The 16,720-nt window shown below is 43.4% G+C and overlaps 1 protein-coding gene across 1 annotated transcript in view; it reads left to right on the forward strand.

The window, feature by feature from the left end:
- Nucleotides 1-16,720, forward strand: part of PKHD1 (PKHD1 ciliary IPT domain containing fibrocystin/polyductin) — a gene marked incomplete at both ends in the record, with an annotated part of 221,724 nt that overhangs the window by 84,065 nt on the left and 120,939 nt on the right. Inside the window, 3 exons of the mRNA XM_079532472.1 lie at nt 4,415-4,627; nt 15,182-15,389; nt 16,454-16,611. Coding sequence (XP_079388598.1) covers nt 4,415-4,627; nt 15,182-15,389; nt 16,454-16,611 — 579 coding nt within the window. The remainder of the gene's footprint in view (nt 1-4,414; nt 4,628-15,181; nt 15,390-16,453; nt 16,612-16,720) is intronic.

The following is a 16,720-nucleotide window of genomic DNA, read 5'->3' on the forward strand; positions in this document are numbered from 1 at the left end:
TGGCCATCACTTGCAGCTGATGCACTCAGTTCCTACGATTACACTGGGATCTGTCTGCTGCTGCTGAGGGACAGCCAAAGCATCCCATACAGCAAATCTCCTTTGGTGGTCACGATCTGTCAAATCTTTGCCCCATTGCCAAGTGTGCTTTGGATTGTCATTGCACTTGGGGAAGGAGAATCTCAAGAGCCAGGCAACAGCTCCCAGCTTGAAGTCCAGCTCTTTTTGTTCCAGCGCAACCAAATCTTCACCCAGAAAGGGAAAGCCAATAGGATGTGCCCCAGAAAGGGTCAGACCTGCAGGCCAAGCACAGCAGAATTAGTGCCTGCTACTGAGATGCTGCTACTGAGAAGTGCTGGAACAACACGTGTGCAGGGCCGTCACAAAGCATCCAATTGCCAAGCTCACCAGACACCTGTAAATCCACAAAGGAGATAGAAAATATTTGAATAGATGCAGGGGCCCATTGCTCAGGATAGCTGACGTGTAGTGAGCCTAATGCTATGGAACAGGGGACTTCCTGAGGAAAGGAAGATGTAGAGGACTGTTCATTTGTGAGGAGCTGTATAAGGATGGGCAACTCTTGACATGCCAAAGCCACGCTGTACACAAAAGTGCCCATCAGAACCTCTAGAGCCAGGGTAGGTAGGGAAAAAGGAAGGTAAATCCCAGACCTTATGGGAAACAGATATCTTCCCACAGCTGCCCTGAGATGTGCTGAAAAGGCTGCAGACAGGAAAGAACTCGGGAGTCTTACAGGAGGAGATGCTCCCCCGTCTCTCCCATCCAACAGAGAGGATCTAGAAAGGGTTGTGGGAGGAACTGAATATTTCTAAGCTGCCTTATGGACAGCTTGAAAATTTTAAATGGACAGTGTGTGCCTGAAGCGTATGGAAACTTTTGGGAAGGTCATTTGAGGCAGAAGTGTGATTTTGCAATCAGAAGACAGGACAGCTCTGGCTACCAGCCTTCCCAGTTCAGTGGTGCAGCATAGCAACAATTAAAATATTCATTAAAAATCACACGAAGAGAAGTGGAAACAGAAATGACTATATTTCAGTGGGAATAGTACATAGGAAGTCAATAAAGACCTTGGGGAAGATGTCTTTTTTATGTTAGGAATAAAATAAATCGCAGTGATTTATAGTTCCATTTCTCGATCGCAGTGATAAAATTATTAACGCTGCTGCTATAAGGCAAATATATTTAATAAATATTTCTGTTCTCAGCGTGGGAAGGAACAGGATGGTAAATTATATCACAAGAGGAAGATGGAACAGCAATCCATTTATTACCGAAGAAGATGTTAAATAGTATCTTTCAGGAATACACATTCTTTAAGCACCAGGGCCAGTTTTATTCTGGTAGAGGCATTCTGTGGTCTGTGAATATTAATTTCAGTGTACGTGGGAAAGTACAGAAGGGAAAAGTTTCCCCTAAGAAAGGTGACAAAATTTTAAATCATCTTCTAAGAAAATCACAAATGTGTTCAAATATAGTTTTGTAAAATGTAGTAGTGTGATCACCTGGAAGAAGTAAATCACCTGCAAGTAGATGGAGATCCATCACCAATCACATTTGTGAGTGCCATTCGAACTAAGCACAGATTTACACTGTGGAGTACACAGCTGGGCAGATAGGAACAAAAACTGTGGGTACTCAGTAAGGGACTGCGTGAGAGAGAACTGTATCTATGAAAACCATTAGGAGCTGAGGTGGCCAAGGAAGCTGCTGTAATGAAGTAACAAAAGGAGGTCGTATAGTTTTTTGTGTGATGAGGAAGGTACAGAAGGTGGGGATAAAGAAGAATTGCCTCTGTGGAGACTAGCAAGGAGAATAATAAAGAGGCGGAAGGATTAAGAAATCTGGCTTCCCCATTTCAGGAGGAGTGTTCATAGAATCATAGAATAGCTTCATTGGAAGGGACCTCAAGGATCATCAAGCTCCAACCCCTGCTGCAGGAAGGCCACCAACCTCCATATCCAATACTAGACCAGGCTGCCCAGCCTGAGTGTTCAGGCTATGGAAGAGGATATAGATGATTCCTTGCACAAGAATCTTAGAAACTTTATAACCAGCCTGATCGAGGGCTGAGGTTTGATTTAATTGCTGTTTACCTGCTGATACCTTCACAGGAAGTGCTGTTTTGTAGACCTCTCTGCAGTGCAACGCAGGAGGCCGTAAAGGCAACCGCTGTCTGAGAGCTCATCTGTGGTTGGAAATAAAACAGAAATTGTGACCAGTAAGGGAGATTAGCCACTGGAAAAAAAATGATCGTAGAAAATGGTAGAATGATGTCACCAATCACTTAATTGATTGTCTGCATTTCTGGAGGGCATCCAGCAGTCAAACACAGAGTCTCCGCTTCCTTCAGTTTGTCAGTGGTGTGATGTGCACAGACCAGCAGGAGATAGGATCTAATGGTCCCTCCAGTCTGTGAATGCATACCATTTCAGCAGAGCACGCTTCTGGACTGCCAACACTTCATTTTTCTAGAAGTGTCAGGTGTACCTCAGAATAAGTCAGAAACCTTCCATCATTTTAAGTGAAACAAGCTGAAATTCATGCTGTTGTATCAGTGTTTACTCAGTACAGTTTGTGAAAATACAACATGGCTGTAACAAAGCAAGCTTAACAGAAATGCATTTGTGTGTAGAAAAGTATGTCTAGGGAAACAGGCAGCTTATATACCAGGAATCTGGTGTTTGTGGGAGGAATCCCATGGTTCGCAGTGCTTATTTGCAAGAAAATGTGAGGTTTATCTCTTCTCTGCATGCCCTGTGTAAACTTATCTGGAACCTACTTAAGTCTCCAGAGGAAATATTGAATGGGGAGCTCTTATTCAAATACTAGCTTTGTTGTGAGAGTGAGAAATTAAGCTCAACAATTAAAGCCCATCAATGCAAGAATGAATAAGGAGTATGCAGAATGTGCTCAGCAAGAGTGGATGCAATGGAATGGGAAAGGCAGAGAAGTGCTGTGCAGCTCCCGTATCTCTGTGACTGGTAGTATCTTATGGGGAAGCCAACAGTTTGGTGGGTATGAAGATCAACATTGAAGCTTGCTAACAACAGTAGGATTCTGGCCATGGTATGAGATTCCTTAACTGCTGCTTTGTAAAGGGAAAGATTGGGAGGCTCACAGACCCTTTGTAAGGAGATATGATGTGAGGCTTTGGGACTAGCTCCAGGGATGCATGGTTTGACCTAGGAAGACCTATCCCAACTGCAGAAGGATGAGATGTCTGAGAGCCTACTCTGTGCAAATACAACGTAAAGATAGCAGAAGTGTCCTTTATAGGAGGGAAGCCGTGAAAGGATGTCAGAGTGAACTGCTCTGAAATGATAGACTGGGATTACCAGCTCACACCAGGCAAGAACAAAGGAGGCATTTGATAGAATGAAAAGAGACTTGAGTTGAAACCAAAGGATGAAAATGCCTTTTCATGTGTTGTGTAGTATGTAGACCACAGAATTCAGTGCTTCAAGAAGTTATTGAGATGAGTATTAAAAAGATTTGAAGGATCAGATATACATTACTGACAAAACCTGTCCAGTTTTACTAATAGATTGTACAAGGAAAATGTTGGCAGGAAGATGAATGAAACCTTATGCTTTGGGGCAAAACTAACCTTTAATTAGGGATTCAAATGAGGCTTTTATGGAATGAGGAGATCTTTTCACATCCAGCTAACAAGGATAAGTTTCTTGTACTGTATTTGGAAGCATCTGGTTTTGAACAGCAACTGGAAGAGTTGAATTGAACTAAGCAAGTTGCCAATTCCTGTGTTCCTAAGCTTTGCTCTCGCCTCCCTCTGTCACAAGCAGTTTGTAATCTGCAAAGTAACCCACAAATTAAGTAATATTATCCCCTTCTAATGGTTAGAGAGTGAGTGAGTTAAGACTGGGAGTTTCCAAACTTAACTCCCTTGGACTGGAAGTGGAGAGACTTAGATATGTGCCCAGATTTAATGGTGGTTTTTCTCAGGTCCAGAAAGATGCTGCCTCTGGCAGAAGTGAAAGACGGTCTAAGTTAACTAAGATCTTCATTACTAAAAGAGACATGCTATAAGGAACTGATCAGTCCAAAGGGAGAAGGACCGACCACAGTTGGATTTTTGTAGGAAGCAGTATTGTTATCTTCATCCTTAATCTCATATCTTTAACCTCATTAGGATAGAAGCAATTTCTTCTCAGAAAGAGAAGCAGTTCCACTGCCCAGAGAGGTGGTGGAGTCACTGTCCCTGAAGGTATTTGAGAACTGCGGAGGTGTGGGCATGGTGGGAGTGGGGTGAGGTTGGATTTGGGGACCTTTGGGGTCTTTACCAACTTCAGTGATTCTGCAGTTCTGTGATTTAATGATAATGACTGACCATGTGGTCAGTGGTTGCATTTTACTCTTCTGTTGTCTTCAGGTGGCAAACTCGTGTTTACTGGTCCAGGACCTGTGGAACTACATGCTCATTACATTCTGATATCTGATGGAGGAGAGCTCCGGGTGGGATCTTCCACAGCCCGTTTCCATCACAGAGCACACATCTACCTCTATGGAAGCCTCCACTCCCCACCACTGTTTCCATATGGGGCCAAGTTCCTGGCAGTGAGAAATGGGACCCTTTCCATCCATGGTGAGTACATTTTTCCTTCTCTTTAAAAGTGCTGTATTTCCATAAGAGCTGCCATACTGGGAGCTGAGTCATTTTGAAAATTTCAGCCCTAAGGAGAAGCTAGATGGTATCAAGTATTGTTTGATTCCATGATTCTGTGGTTCTGTGATTCCAAGTAGCTATGAAACCTTAGCACTCACTTAGGTGCTTGAAAAAGGCCTGGATTTATGCATTTAAATGAAAGTATCCATCCCTTGGATGTTCATTTCTCTGCTGTGTATCGCATGGGTTTGCTCTGCTACCAGAATGGGATATCCTTTTCTCCTTATCTCTCTCCATAACAGTTAGGAAGTTTCCTTCTCTTGGGGTTGCCAATAGCAAGTACTCTACCAGGTAGGTCCTGTGCTGAAGCCAGTGACAAGCTTTGCCAGCTGGTATGGGAACACTGCTTTTCTTCACAGCAGCAGCAGCAGCAGCACAGAACTCCCAGCAGTGTGTTTTCCTGTTCTCCTCCATCCTCCAGCCGTGCTTCTTCCTGATCTCCTGGCATTCCACGCAGTCACACCTGCTCTGCACAGGTTGTGGTCACAAGTGACAAGCCCAGAGCTATGCAGAAGAACTGTGGCAGTGCTAAAAACTTCAGTCCTGGATGCCCAGTCCTCTGCTATGACCACCATATTTACTCTGAAAGAAAACCCCACGGAGCCAAAGTGTGCATTCCTATCATGTAGAATAGACAAGGGGCCTAGAAGGACAGACACTGGCATGGGTTTGTGGATGAATACAGGTTCATATCATGGGGTAGAAGAATTTGGACACACAGATTTTTTTAAAGGGCTGTGAAAAACTGGTATTAAATAGACATTTCTAGTTGCTGTAGTCAGGATGTGGAATTCAGGTCCCAACAGCATGAATTAGAGTATTAGTGAAATGCACACATCTAGCTCTCAACTAACGGGCTGTTTTTAAAGGCAGTGCGTGTCTTAGAAAGGAGAAAGGGGAAAAAAAAGCCAACGTGTCTGAACGCCTCATCTCCCTCCCTTCTGTTCTTGCATGTCAACATTCATGTCAGTAGGCATCCGTATCCTCCAGCAGGGCTTGAACTTCCACCCTCCAGGCCCACGGGCAGAAATGTTGCCATCTGAGCGTTACTGACACGTATGGCTCTCAGTCAAAAATAATGTAAGGCACCGAGGGGTACAATCTGAGCACACGGAGGGAGAGAGCCGTGCTGTGTGAGGTGATCCTGTCAGTGCCCAGCAGCTCAGGGAGGTCGGGTGAGGTTGGCTGTTGGAGGGCAGCCCTCCAGCAGATGCCCTTCTGAAGCAGGAGAGGGGAGTGGAAGTTGGGGGTGGCAGGGGATGCACCTGGATGTGTGCTGAAAGCCACACCGTGTGCTCTTGACCCTTTAGTTGGCGCACAGTAGGGCTGAAATATTTCGTGCTTGCCATTGGCTTAAATAATTTCAGTCAACTGGCTTTAGCAGAAGGGCAGAATGTTTCTATCCCATTTCCTAGGGGGGCTCCGTGAAGAAGTGCTATTAGATCACCCAAGCTGAATTGACTGTCCTTTACTGGCCATTGAGTTTCACACAGTTATCCCAGCTTTGAGTTTGGTAACTCGCATTAGATTAAAGCATGCCTTCCAGGAAGGCTTGGTCTTTGTCTGAGGACGTCAAGGGAATCAGAAGCCAGCATTTTCTGTGGAAGCTTGTTCCAGGGGATTTGGTTAATCATCCATGTTTTTATTTTATTTTTTAAGAGACGTATTAAGATGTCTGATTTGAATTTGCCTGGTAATGGTTTTCAGTATGTCGTTTTCTGTGTCTTCTTCTGCTAGCTTCAAGCATCCTTCTTAATTTGACCTCTGTAAGGAAATCAGAACTTTGTCCTTACATAGTCAGTGCACTACAAAAGCTTTGACTTCTCCATGCTGTTTTGCTGTCTAGCAATTTGGGAAAGAGAGCACAGTATCTCCTTGCTGCTGGGCTGCTTGTCCTGCTTCTAGTTTCCCTTCTCAGCCTGCCCTGTGCCTGGCTTTTGGGACTCCCCAGTGAGCAGCCCCCGCTGCTCTCTGCTCCCTGTGCCAATGCTCTGGCACCCGCCCAGCACAGCAGTGCTGCTGATGGCAGCTCCTCACATCCAGGCTGTGCCCTGTGCCCCTGGGCTGCCCCAGGCATTGTGGAGCAGAGCTCCATCCCCTTGCATGTCCTGCGGGGATTTACAGCTGCAGTGGGACCCCCTGAGCTGCCCCAGCTCTGGGCTGAGCAGCCCCAGCTCTCACATCCTCTCCTTCCCCTTATTGAACTGCAGGAGGTTCCTGCCTGCCCATTTCTCCAGCCTGTCCAGGTCCCTCTGCACAGCTGCGTTTCCGACGATGTTTTACACCCTTGGTGTACCCTGCAGTGAGCAGCTCAAAGACCAGCCACGAAGCCACTTCTAAGCTCTGCATGACATACTATCCCAGTGCCTGGCTGCAATTAAGATTGATTCTGACCATGTAATCCACAATTTAGCACTGAAGCAGTAGCAGCTCAGTAGAAAATAAGACCAAAAGAAGTGTATTCTTTTGCTGGCTTCACATTGCTCACATCAAACAGAAATACGTTGTTCTGGCTCCAATTTAGCACCAGTCTGGCCCGTGGTATAGAACAAATTGTTGAGCATGTCAGCCTCTTTCATATCACACGTGTATATGAAAGAAACTGACGTGCTCAGCAATGTATGTGATATATATATACATCTACACATACACGTATGTTATCGCAGATCAAAATCGTTAAACAAGCAGGCTTTCAAATTCAGAGCTGTCGTGGTGAAGACAGGGCTGAGTGCATTTTAATTCCTGTTCTCCTTCAGACGGGGAAGTTTGGGGGATGCTCTGCAGCTATGGTTGAGTTCAGATTGTTTAGTAAGCGCTGTCAGCTTCTTACTTTGATATGTTAATATGACTCAGGGTTTCCCACAATCCCCTGGCGAGCAGCAGTCCTTTGCTCCGGTGGTTGTAGCAGACTGGGAAATTTCAGTGTTGCCTTTGGCTTTAGCCAACTCCCCTGCCAGTCAGATCGTGCCACCCATAAACTGCCTGTCAATCACACGTCAGGCTTACAGGGGGGTTCGGTCAGCCGGGGCAACTCCACTTTTTGACAATGTAATTATGGCCCTCGTATCCGCAGTAGGGGCCTGAGCGGAGCTGGGAGACTTTTATTGATTGTTCAGAAGGGAAATTTATCACTGTCTCCAGCTCTGTTCACACTTCATTCCCTCAGAAGTGCTCCTGACAAGCTTTGGGAGAGAAGTTCGCCGTGGTGGCCTTGGCTGTTCTTGCACCTTTGTCCTTTCCAGGGAAACTGGGTTGCAGGCAGCAGCTGTGCTGAGCATCGGCAGGGATGGGGTGGGGATGCAGCGTAGGTGTGGATGTCAACTCTTTGAAAGGGGAGATAACAGCAGGACAAGGGGAAATGGTTTGAAGTTGAGAGAGGGAAGATTGAGGTTGGATGTCAGGGGGAAGTCCTTTCCTATGAGTGGAGAGGTGCTGGAACAGCTGCCCAGGGAGGCTGTCATGCCCCGTCCATCCCTGGAGGTGTTCAAGGCCAGGTTGGATGGGGCCCTGGGCAGCCTGGGTTGCTATGAAATGTGGAGGTTGGCGGCCCTGCACATGGCAGGGGGTTTAAGATTCATGATCCTTGAGGTCCCTTCCAACCTGGGCCATTCTGTGATTCTGTGATGTTGCATCATGAGATGAGTTAGATGAGGACATCTAACGTTTGCGATAGCCCAGTTTCCTGTTCCCAACACTCTCATTGCCATGGGAGGCAAAAATGTTAAAGGTGTTTCCCATTCTGTTCCATTTCTTATCCCATGAGGTCATTATTGCGCTGTGTGAAGCAGACTGTGCCTCATCCCAAAGAGTGGCATTCTTGCTATTTACCTAAAACCTTGTCAGTACCAAGGTTGTGATGATATGGGGCTTGAACATATAAGCCTGTTCTCTGTGTGTTGCCTAACAACACATTCCTCCCCAACTAGATGGAAGATGCTGCACTTCGGATTTAATAATATGCTACATACACTTTGTTCAAAGCCTTAAGCCATCCCGTGGCAGGGATTGGAACTGTGTGGGCTTTAAGGTCCCTTCCAACCCAACCATTATGTGATTCTATGACACGATGATTTCAGTCCCTTAAAGTCATCGGAAAGTCCTGCTGCAAAGATGCAAGTGGATGCTGCTGGTAGAAGATGGTAGTAGGTAATTCTTCACTTCTTAAATCTCGGGCTCCTTAAAACCAAAGAAATCTTAAGCATTTCCAGGATTATTTCAGACAAAAATTGTTTTTAATCAGTTGAGCTGATTATTCACTTTAATCACATTTAATCAATAATAAAACACAAAGCATCTGTGAGCTGTGCACTGTTCACCAGAGCCTGTTCATCCCTCAGGAAAGCAATCATTTAATCAAATGGTTCTTGTTTTTCCTCCATTAAGTACGGGTGTATCTGTGTTGAGTTTAAGAGATCATAGACAACATGAGAGAATTTGTTCAAATCCTCTTTCCCTTTCTGTGGTCACTTCCATGGGTTAGTTTTCCTCAGATGTTAGTTATTTCGTGTGGTTGCAGGAGGCTTTCTGCTTTCCAAAATAGCATTTTTCCTTTCAAGACGTTGATTCGCACATGATGCATTAAAGCAGATGGCTCCTGAACAGAAGGCTAAAGCTGCCTTGGATCCCTTGTGTTCACTGGGGGTAGGAGACTTCACTTAGGCACTTCCCATGGAGTAACTAATGTACAATGACTTCTGCCTTCACTTTCTTATTCATAAATGTAAGTTGACCATTAGATTTTAAAGACCCAGTAGACGGGGGCTGGGGGGGAAAACAACAGATTGTGTAAAACTGAGTTCAGAGAGAGATGCTGTGCCTTTCATAGCTTGCCTTTCATTCTAGCAGAAACACATCTCTCTTTAATTTAAACTTGAACCACACACTCCATCTTTTAGTGCTAATCTTAAAGAAGAAGACAATGTGGGGATATGTGAAGGGGACTGAGAAATGGGCAGTGAGTATAACTTATGTATAACTTGTGTTTTTTGCCAGAAGAAAGGGGAAGCTGTAGATTAGTGCAGATGTGGAATCTTTCTATGCCATGAAATAGTTGCATTTTTAAGACCTTTGAATGTAATGTTGAAACATTCCCTCCAAATCTGCCTCTCAGTATTCAGCTGGAAGGAAGAAGAACAAACAACACACATTCAAAATCCTGCAGGCATTGGCATTCAGCAGGACGAGGTCATTTTCAAGGGTATTTCCTACAGAAGCAAATCAGAATGCTATGCAGGACTCTGTGGATATGAGAGGAGATCTCTCTCTTCCAGAGCACAGATGATCCTTGCCTTTCAAAGCTGCATAGCAGGAAGTAAAACACGATCATCTAACTGCAAAACAGAGGGAAACAGCTCTCCTTCTTCACTTCTGGATTCTGTTCACTTTACATCCGTTGCCTGGACTAGTCACTGCTAGGGATCAGGCAAGTGGAATGCTTTTAAAGAAAATCTTCATCAAGGCCAGAATAGGCTTCTTATATTGAAATGGGCTTCGTAGGGAGGTGATTGATGCCCCATGGCTGTCAGTGTGCAAGAGGCACTGGGACATTGCCCTCAGTAATGTGCTTTAAGTTTTGGGTAGCCCTGAAGTGGTGGGGCAGTTGGGCTCGATGGTCTTTGTACATCCCTTCCAACTGAGTGATTCTATCCTGTGCTGTTCTGTTCTACTCCATTCCATCCCGTTCCACTCCATCTACCCTGTCCTGTGATTCATGACATGATTTCATCACTCCACGTCCCTAACTTAAAGATAGGTCCAACTTAAAGAAAGGTTCAACTTAAAGTCCATAGGGAACTGTAGCAACACAGACCAAGGAGGCTTTCTGAAAAATATGTCCTATTCTTTTTAGTGTAAGGAAGGTTTTATGTTATTTTTATGGCTTTAATTTTTATTAACTGTGAAGCAGCAACAACAGAAAGTCTCTTTTCTGGATCTCAAAATATTTTTTAAAAATCTGTTTCCTGAAGCAACCGTTCCCAATGGCTGCATTGCCATTTATTGCTTTGACATTTGGAAATTTCAGGAATGGCCAGGCTAAGTTTGAAAGGGCAGTTCAGTTTGGATAAGGAAAAGTTTTTTTATATGAGGTTATGACAGTGGAGATGAAGCTGGATTCCTTAGGCAGTTTGACACCTGAAATGCTGCAGTAAATTGTCTTTTACTGCCAGAGACCTATGTGGGTTTTGTTTTTTCTTTTCTTTTTTGCCTTTTTTTTTTTTGGCTATAATTTATTGAATTATATTTTTACCTCCATCTCCTGCAACATTCCTTTGTTTGAGGAAAATGTGAACTGCCTGTTCCTTTTCACTTTATTCGTGGAAATGGAAAGATCTTATTCTCATTTACACTACAGATCTACAGTGTAGCTGCAAGAGATTGACAGACTGTCAGCACTATGACTTGTATAGTCATGGTAAGTAGGTTGCATGTCTGAGCCCTGCAATTCTTGTAAATTCCTTTTGTGGTATCAGAAGACCTCATTAGCTCAACTTTAAAGCACCAGTAAACTGTCCAGAGGTGTAAAGAGCTCTCTAGTTTGTCACCACTACAAACTGTTTGTAACTGAGTTGATTGATTTGTGGTAGATGGAAGTGAAGATGAGATCCCGACCTGTGACATTGTAGGAGGAGGGCTCAGAACCTGCAGTCCCATGCAGTATGAGCAGGAAAAAATGATTGTTTGAAACATTTTAACTGCTTCTGGGAGAAATGCCATTGGTCTCACGGCAGGCTTAGGGATGGAGCCAGTCCTCATTTAAACTAATTTTAATAGTCTGTTTTCTACCAGTACCCCAATGCAAGATCCAGCTTTGCCTGAATCTGGATGGACCTCATATTGGTTGCTCTCAGGCTTGGTTAGGAGATTGGTTCCCTAGAATTAGGAGGTTTGCTCCTTGCATACCTAAAGTTGGGTGACAATGCCTGCTACAGGAAGTCTTGTTTCCTGGGCAGGAGCATCTGTTTTCCAATAAATCACCAGGCAGTGAGATCTAAGGTTTATAAATATCTACAGGGAGGTGAGAGGCAAATGGATGAGGCCATGCTTTTGGTGTGTAGCGATAGGGCAAGGAGCAATGGCCTAAAACTTGAGCACAGGAGGTTCCATACAAACAAGAAGAGCTTCTTTTCAATAAGGATGACGGAGCACTAGAACAGGCTGCCCAGAGAGGTGGTGGAGTCTTCTATGGAGACATTCCAGAACCATTTGGACTCCCAGCTGTGTGATCTACTGTAGGCAACTGCTTTAGCAGGGGGCTTGGACTTGATGACCTCTTCAGTTCCCTTCCAACTCCTGTGATTCTGTGTGAGATGCCTTCTGATTGCCAGTGGCGTAAAGAACATGAGTGTGTTGTCTGTGGATGCAAACTGCAAGAGAATAAATGAGATGCAGAAGAGCAACTGTGCTGAATGTACTCCTGTGCCTGTACTAGCACAGAGACAAGTTTACCTTTATTTGGAATTACTGGAGATGAAAGTTGCAATGTTGCACTTTGGAATATGGAAGATAGAGAAGGAGGCTGAAGGGACATAATCATAAGTAAAAAAAAAAAAAAAAAAGAAGAAAAAATTTTGAATGCATTTAATACTCTTCCTTTGGGAGAAGAAGACTTGGAAAAAATCTCCTTTGTGATTTTTAATTCTGAGCCTGGGAATGGAAAAGCCTGAAGGAGACCTTTTCCATTGGAGTTCATTTTGAATGCAGAACAGTGATTTACACCAGCAGTATTTTTATAATGGTTGCTGTAGTATGTGTGTGACAGATGTATGCAATGGGAAGCAATTGTGTGTCTGGCCACAGATGCACACAGATGCACACAAATGCACACTAACACGTGAACATGAGCAAAATGTCCAGAGCTAGAGAAAAAAATAGTCTGCTGCTCAACATGCAGATGGCTGCTGTCAGTTGTTGGTTTTTATGCAGGCCCTAAAAATTCACGAGGTTCACTCAATAAAAGAAGGTAAATGAATAACAATGATAGGACTGCTGCTAGTAAAAAGATGCATGTCAGCTGATGGCAAGAGCATTTCTCTGCACCAGCTATGCTTGCTCAAAAGGGCGATGTACAAAGTGCTGCTCTTTGTGCAGAGGGGAAAAAATGTGCTACCTTTTGTTTCTTAGAAACTTGTATTCTCTGTGTAGCGGCATAAATAGAGGGAGCTGATGAAAAAGGGATCCTCCAACAGTGTACAGCTCTCCTTGAATTGATGACTACTATACTGACTCCTCTTGCATCTGCCTAAGGAGCCACTAGAACTTTATGAAGGGTGGGATATGCACCTACCTGTATTTTCTCTGATATTCTCTTCTTATCTCAGGTGGTGATGGCATAGAAGCATGAGTTTATTTTAAAAAGTACACTGAAGCTATTTCAGTGTGATTGATTGGCAGGCCTCTTCTATGGAACATCCTCATCCAGCAGTGCTTACAATCCCAGGATGTTTGGTGGAAGGGAGATGAGCGCTTTCCTCAAGATCATCAGAAGGGGTCAGCAAGGAGGCACCTTTCAAAGCCTTACAACTGTTTGACCAGACAGTGATCAGTGGCAATAGAACAGCTGTTGTGCTGAAAGATGGCTATTTTTTCTCATTCGTCATCTTATTTGAGTTCACACATTCTCACCACTTTAAATGTCCTATTTCACTGCTTTAAATATTCTGCCTCTTCCCTTTGCATCAATATCCTCCAAGTCTTTATACTGCATCAACACTGGACTGGAAGAAGGGATGTTTGGGAAATTTACTTAGCTGTAAGTGGAGAAATTCCAATTCTACTTTAAGAAAAAGGAAAAATAATCAACTAGAGATATCTCAGCTACGTTTAGATGTGTTTCATCTCGTTGACACACACACACAGCAGGTACTCAAAAATTCTTTAGGTTCACAGAGTATGAAGGCTTGATTCTATCTTCTCTCATTCTGCTGTGAATTCATTGACTTGGGGTGCTACCTCTTATTTCCACCTTCATTAAAGAAAGAGGAATTGGGACACTGGAGTGAAAGCAACCAGAACATGAAACAGGAAATGGAGAGAGAGAGAGAGAGAAGCTTGCTTAAAATAATTTGAAAATGATTTATTGGATGCAACCTCTACCCTTAGTGATTTCTGGTGTTATTACTTTTCTATAGTACAACCAGGGAGGACAGTAACTTGCTGAGGGCTAAAGGTAAATTATGATCTATTGCAAAGGAGGGAAGGAAAAATATACTAAAGGAGAGTGTGTGAGGCTCACGCTTTCTCCCCTGATGGTGTTCAGTTGCTGGATCTCACTGGAACAATCTGCTCCAAAGCCCGCTAGGTAAGAGTTAAAGCAAACCTCATGAAACAAAGAAGGGAGGTTAAAATGTCCTGAAGTTTCATTACTGGGTCTTGTTGTGCCCAAGTTTGGTAGAATGTCCAGTGAAGAGAAGGAGATTTGGGAATCTGTAGTTGTTACCTTTCTGTTGCCTTTCAAAGCTGACTTATGGCTGCTCATGCAAGGGGCTCTTCTTCACCCTGAAGTCCTACTGACTTGTGCACTCATACTATGTGTCTGCTTTGCAGACTGCCCGTGGAGAAGGCTTTTCCCATGGAGGCCTGTGTGTGATCTCAGCTGGAAACAGATTGAGATACACTTCTAAGCAGTTGCAGAATCCTGTTCATCACATCATTTCATGCTGGGCCAGTCAGATTGCCAATCTCCACCATAGCTACCAAGTGGAAAAAAAAGACAATCAGCACTTTTTTTTTGTTTGATTTTTTATTTTTATTTTGGCCAGCTGTTTGAAAGCAGGCTTGCTGCATGCCACACATATGAGCTGTGTGCTTCATTTTGCAGCCAACCGGTTGCACTGTATGACACAGTCAGATGGTTAAGGCAGGTTCTCAAACAGTGAGCCCTTGCTTTGGGTTCTCCAGAGAGACAATGTGAAAATGACCTGGTGTTGCTAGCTGAGCTATCTTCAGTGAGTCTTGCAAGTTCTTAAAAGCAGAGGTGGTCATCTTTCACTATGCACTTCTGTGAATGCAAGTTATTTGTAGGCCCAGACTCGTTGCATCTCATTTTGGATACCTGACAGAGGAGTCTGATAATTTGAAATAGTTTTTGTCCCTGCAAAAAAGTGCTTTCCTCTGTTGTTTGTAATAGAAGGAGCTTTAGAAGTGTTTCTTGCCTTCAGATGGAATGAAACAACCTCAGCTCCTGCAACCTTTTGAGCAGACTCCTTCCTAACATGTTTTTCTGCTGTTTAGGACCGATAAAGACTAAAAGATATGAAATGAAGATACTGTTTGGAAAATGCAACATTTCTGATTCAAAAGAATGTGCACATATCATGTTTTATAGCATTACTCCCATCTCTCTGACACGGAGTCAAAGAGAAGTGAATAATCCAAGTGAAGCAGTGTTTTCTAAGAAGGCAAATCCTTTTTCTGTTTTGTTTTTATATATCTGTATATATATTGAGTTTTCCTTTTTCTTTTTTTTTTTTCCAGGCTGGGTGCCCAAAGTCACTTTCACATACTTGAAGTCATCAGCTCTTGCTAACGACTTACGATTAGTGCTCCAGAAACCTGTTGACTGGGAACCTGGTGATGAAATTGTGGTGGGAAGGACAGGTCTTGGAGATGCACAGCAGCAAGAAGAAGTGGCCATTATTGAGTCTATCAATAACACTGAGCTCTACCTTAGATCACCACTCAGGTATCTTTTCAAGGAGAAATGGGGTTTCAATAGCAAAAAGTGAAACCAGGAGAAAATATGGTCTACGTGAGGATTTGCAGTTTCCTGTGGGACTTAGTAACTATATGTAAGTCCTTTAAACAGAAGTGGTCAGAGATATTTCAGTTCTTTGCTCACCTCAAAGCTAGCAGACATTAAATATTGAATGCATTCTCACTGGTGGCTCTAAGGGACATGATTTAGTGGGCAGTTTTGGTGGTAGGTGAGTGGTTGGACTAGATGATCTTAGAGGTCTTTTCCAAGCTTAATTATTCTATGATTCTATGTTTAAATCCTGTATCATAACCATGGACCTTTGTATCAGAAAACACCAATGGTTAGTTCAGTCCAGTGGCCTTAGCACAGAATTGGCTAAGAATTTTCCTGAAAAGTTATTTTCTTGAGTAATTGCTTTTTCTTTTTTTTTTTTCCCCACAGAAAGTGTCTGATTTTGTTAAAAAAAAAAATAATCCTTCCCTTCTCTACTGAATTGCTTAAGTTAATTAACAAAACACTCAAAGTGAATTACTTCAGTTTGGAAATACTGCTTCTTTGTTTCTACTGAACATTAGTTTAGCTCTTTACACTCTCTTCATTTTCTACACATGAAGGCTTTGGCCAAACTATACTTCTTACATTGTAACTTGGAGTCCCAGTGTTGAAATATCTTCTCTATGTTGATGGCAGCCTAATTCCAGTACCCATAAATGCCAATGGTATTATTTCTGTATAAAAATATTTGGGGCTTGAAGAAGAAAATACTGACAGTATGTTTTCAGAAGATGAAGGAAATTCAAATGTTGAAATATTTTGATGTATAAGTACCAAATGCAAAGAGAATTTGTGAACTTGTGAGACAAGATGAAAATAAATGTCAACCAAGGAAAAATATATCTAGCCCATATATGCAGATGTAACAGATAGAGGTAATTCTTGATGTCAGCAGTGAGACAGGGGCTAAAGTTGGATTTGGATGGTTAGGGTCAACATCATTCCTGCCATCTGTCAGCTGCAGGTGCTTCTGTACTTTTGTTGTCTTTCCTTAGGTACTCCCACAACGTTGGAGAGGAAAGAGTGAATGGCCAGAGCCTGCCTTTGACTGCTGTGGTGGCACTGCTTAGCAGAAGGGTTGTTGTTCAAGGGAATGTCACGAAGGAGAGGATCTCCCACGTCAGAGAGTGTGCAGAAGCAGGTGGCACAAGAGGTGAGGACGTCTTGAGAGGTACTGAAGAGTAAAACTTCTTCTCTAAAATCACCTTGTGGTATCACTGTGCGTTAGAAATGCTTCTTAATAGAGTAAAGCGGAGACATAT

The sequence above is a fragment of the Tetrao urogallus genome (assembly GCF_951394365.1).
Source record: "Tetrao urogallus genome assembly, chromosome: 2".
In the NCBI taxonomy this organism is placed as follows: Eukaryota; Metazoa; Chordata; class Aves; order Galliformes; family Phasianidae; genus Tetrao; species Tetrao urogallus.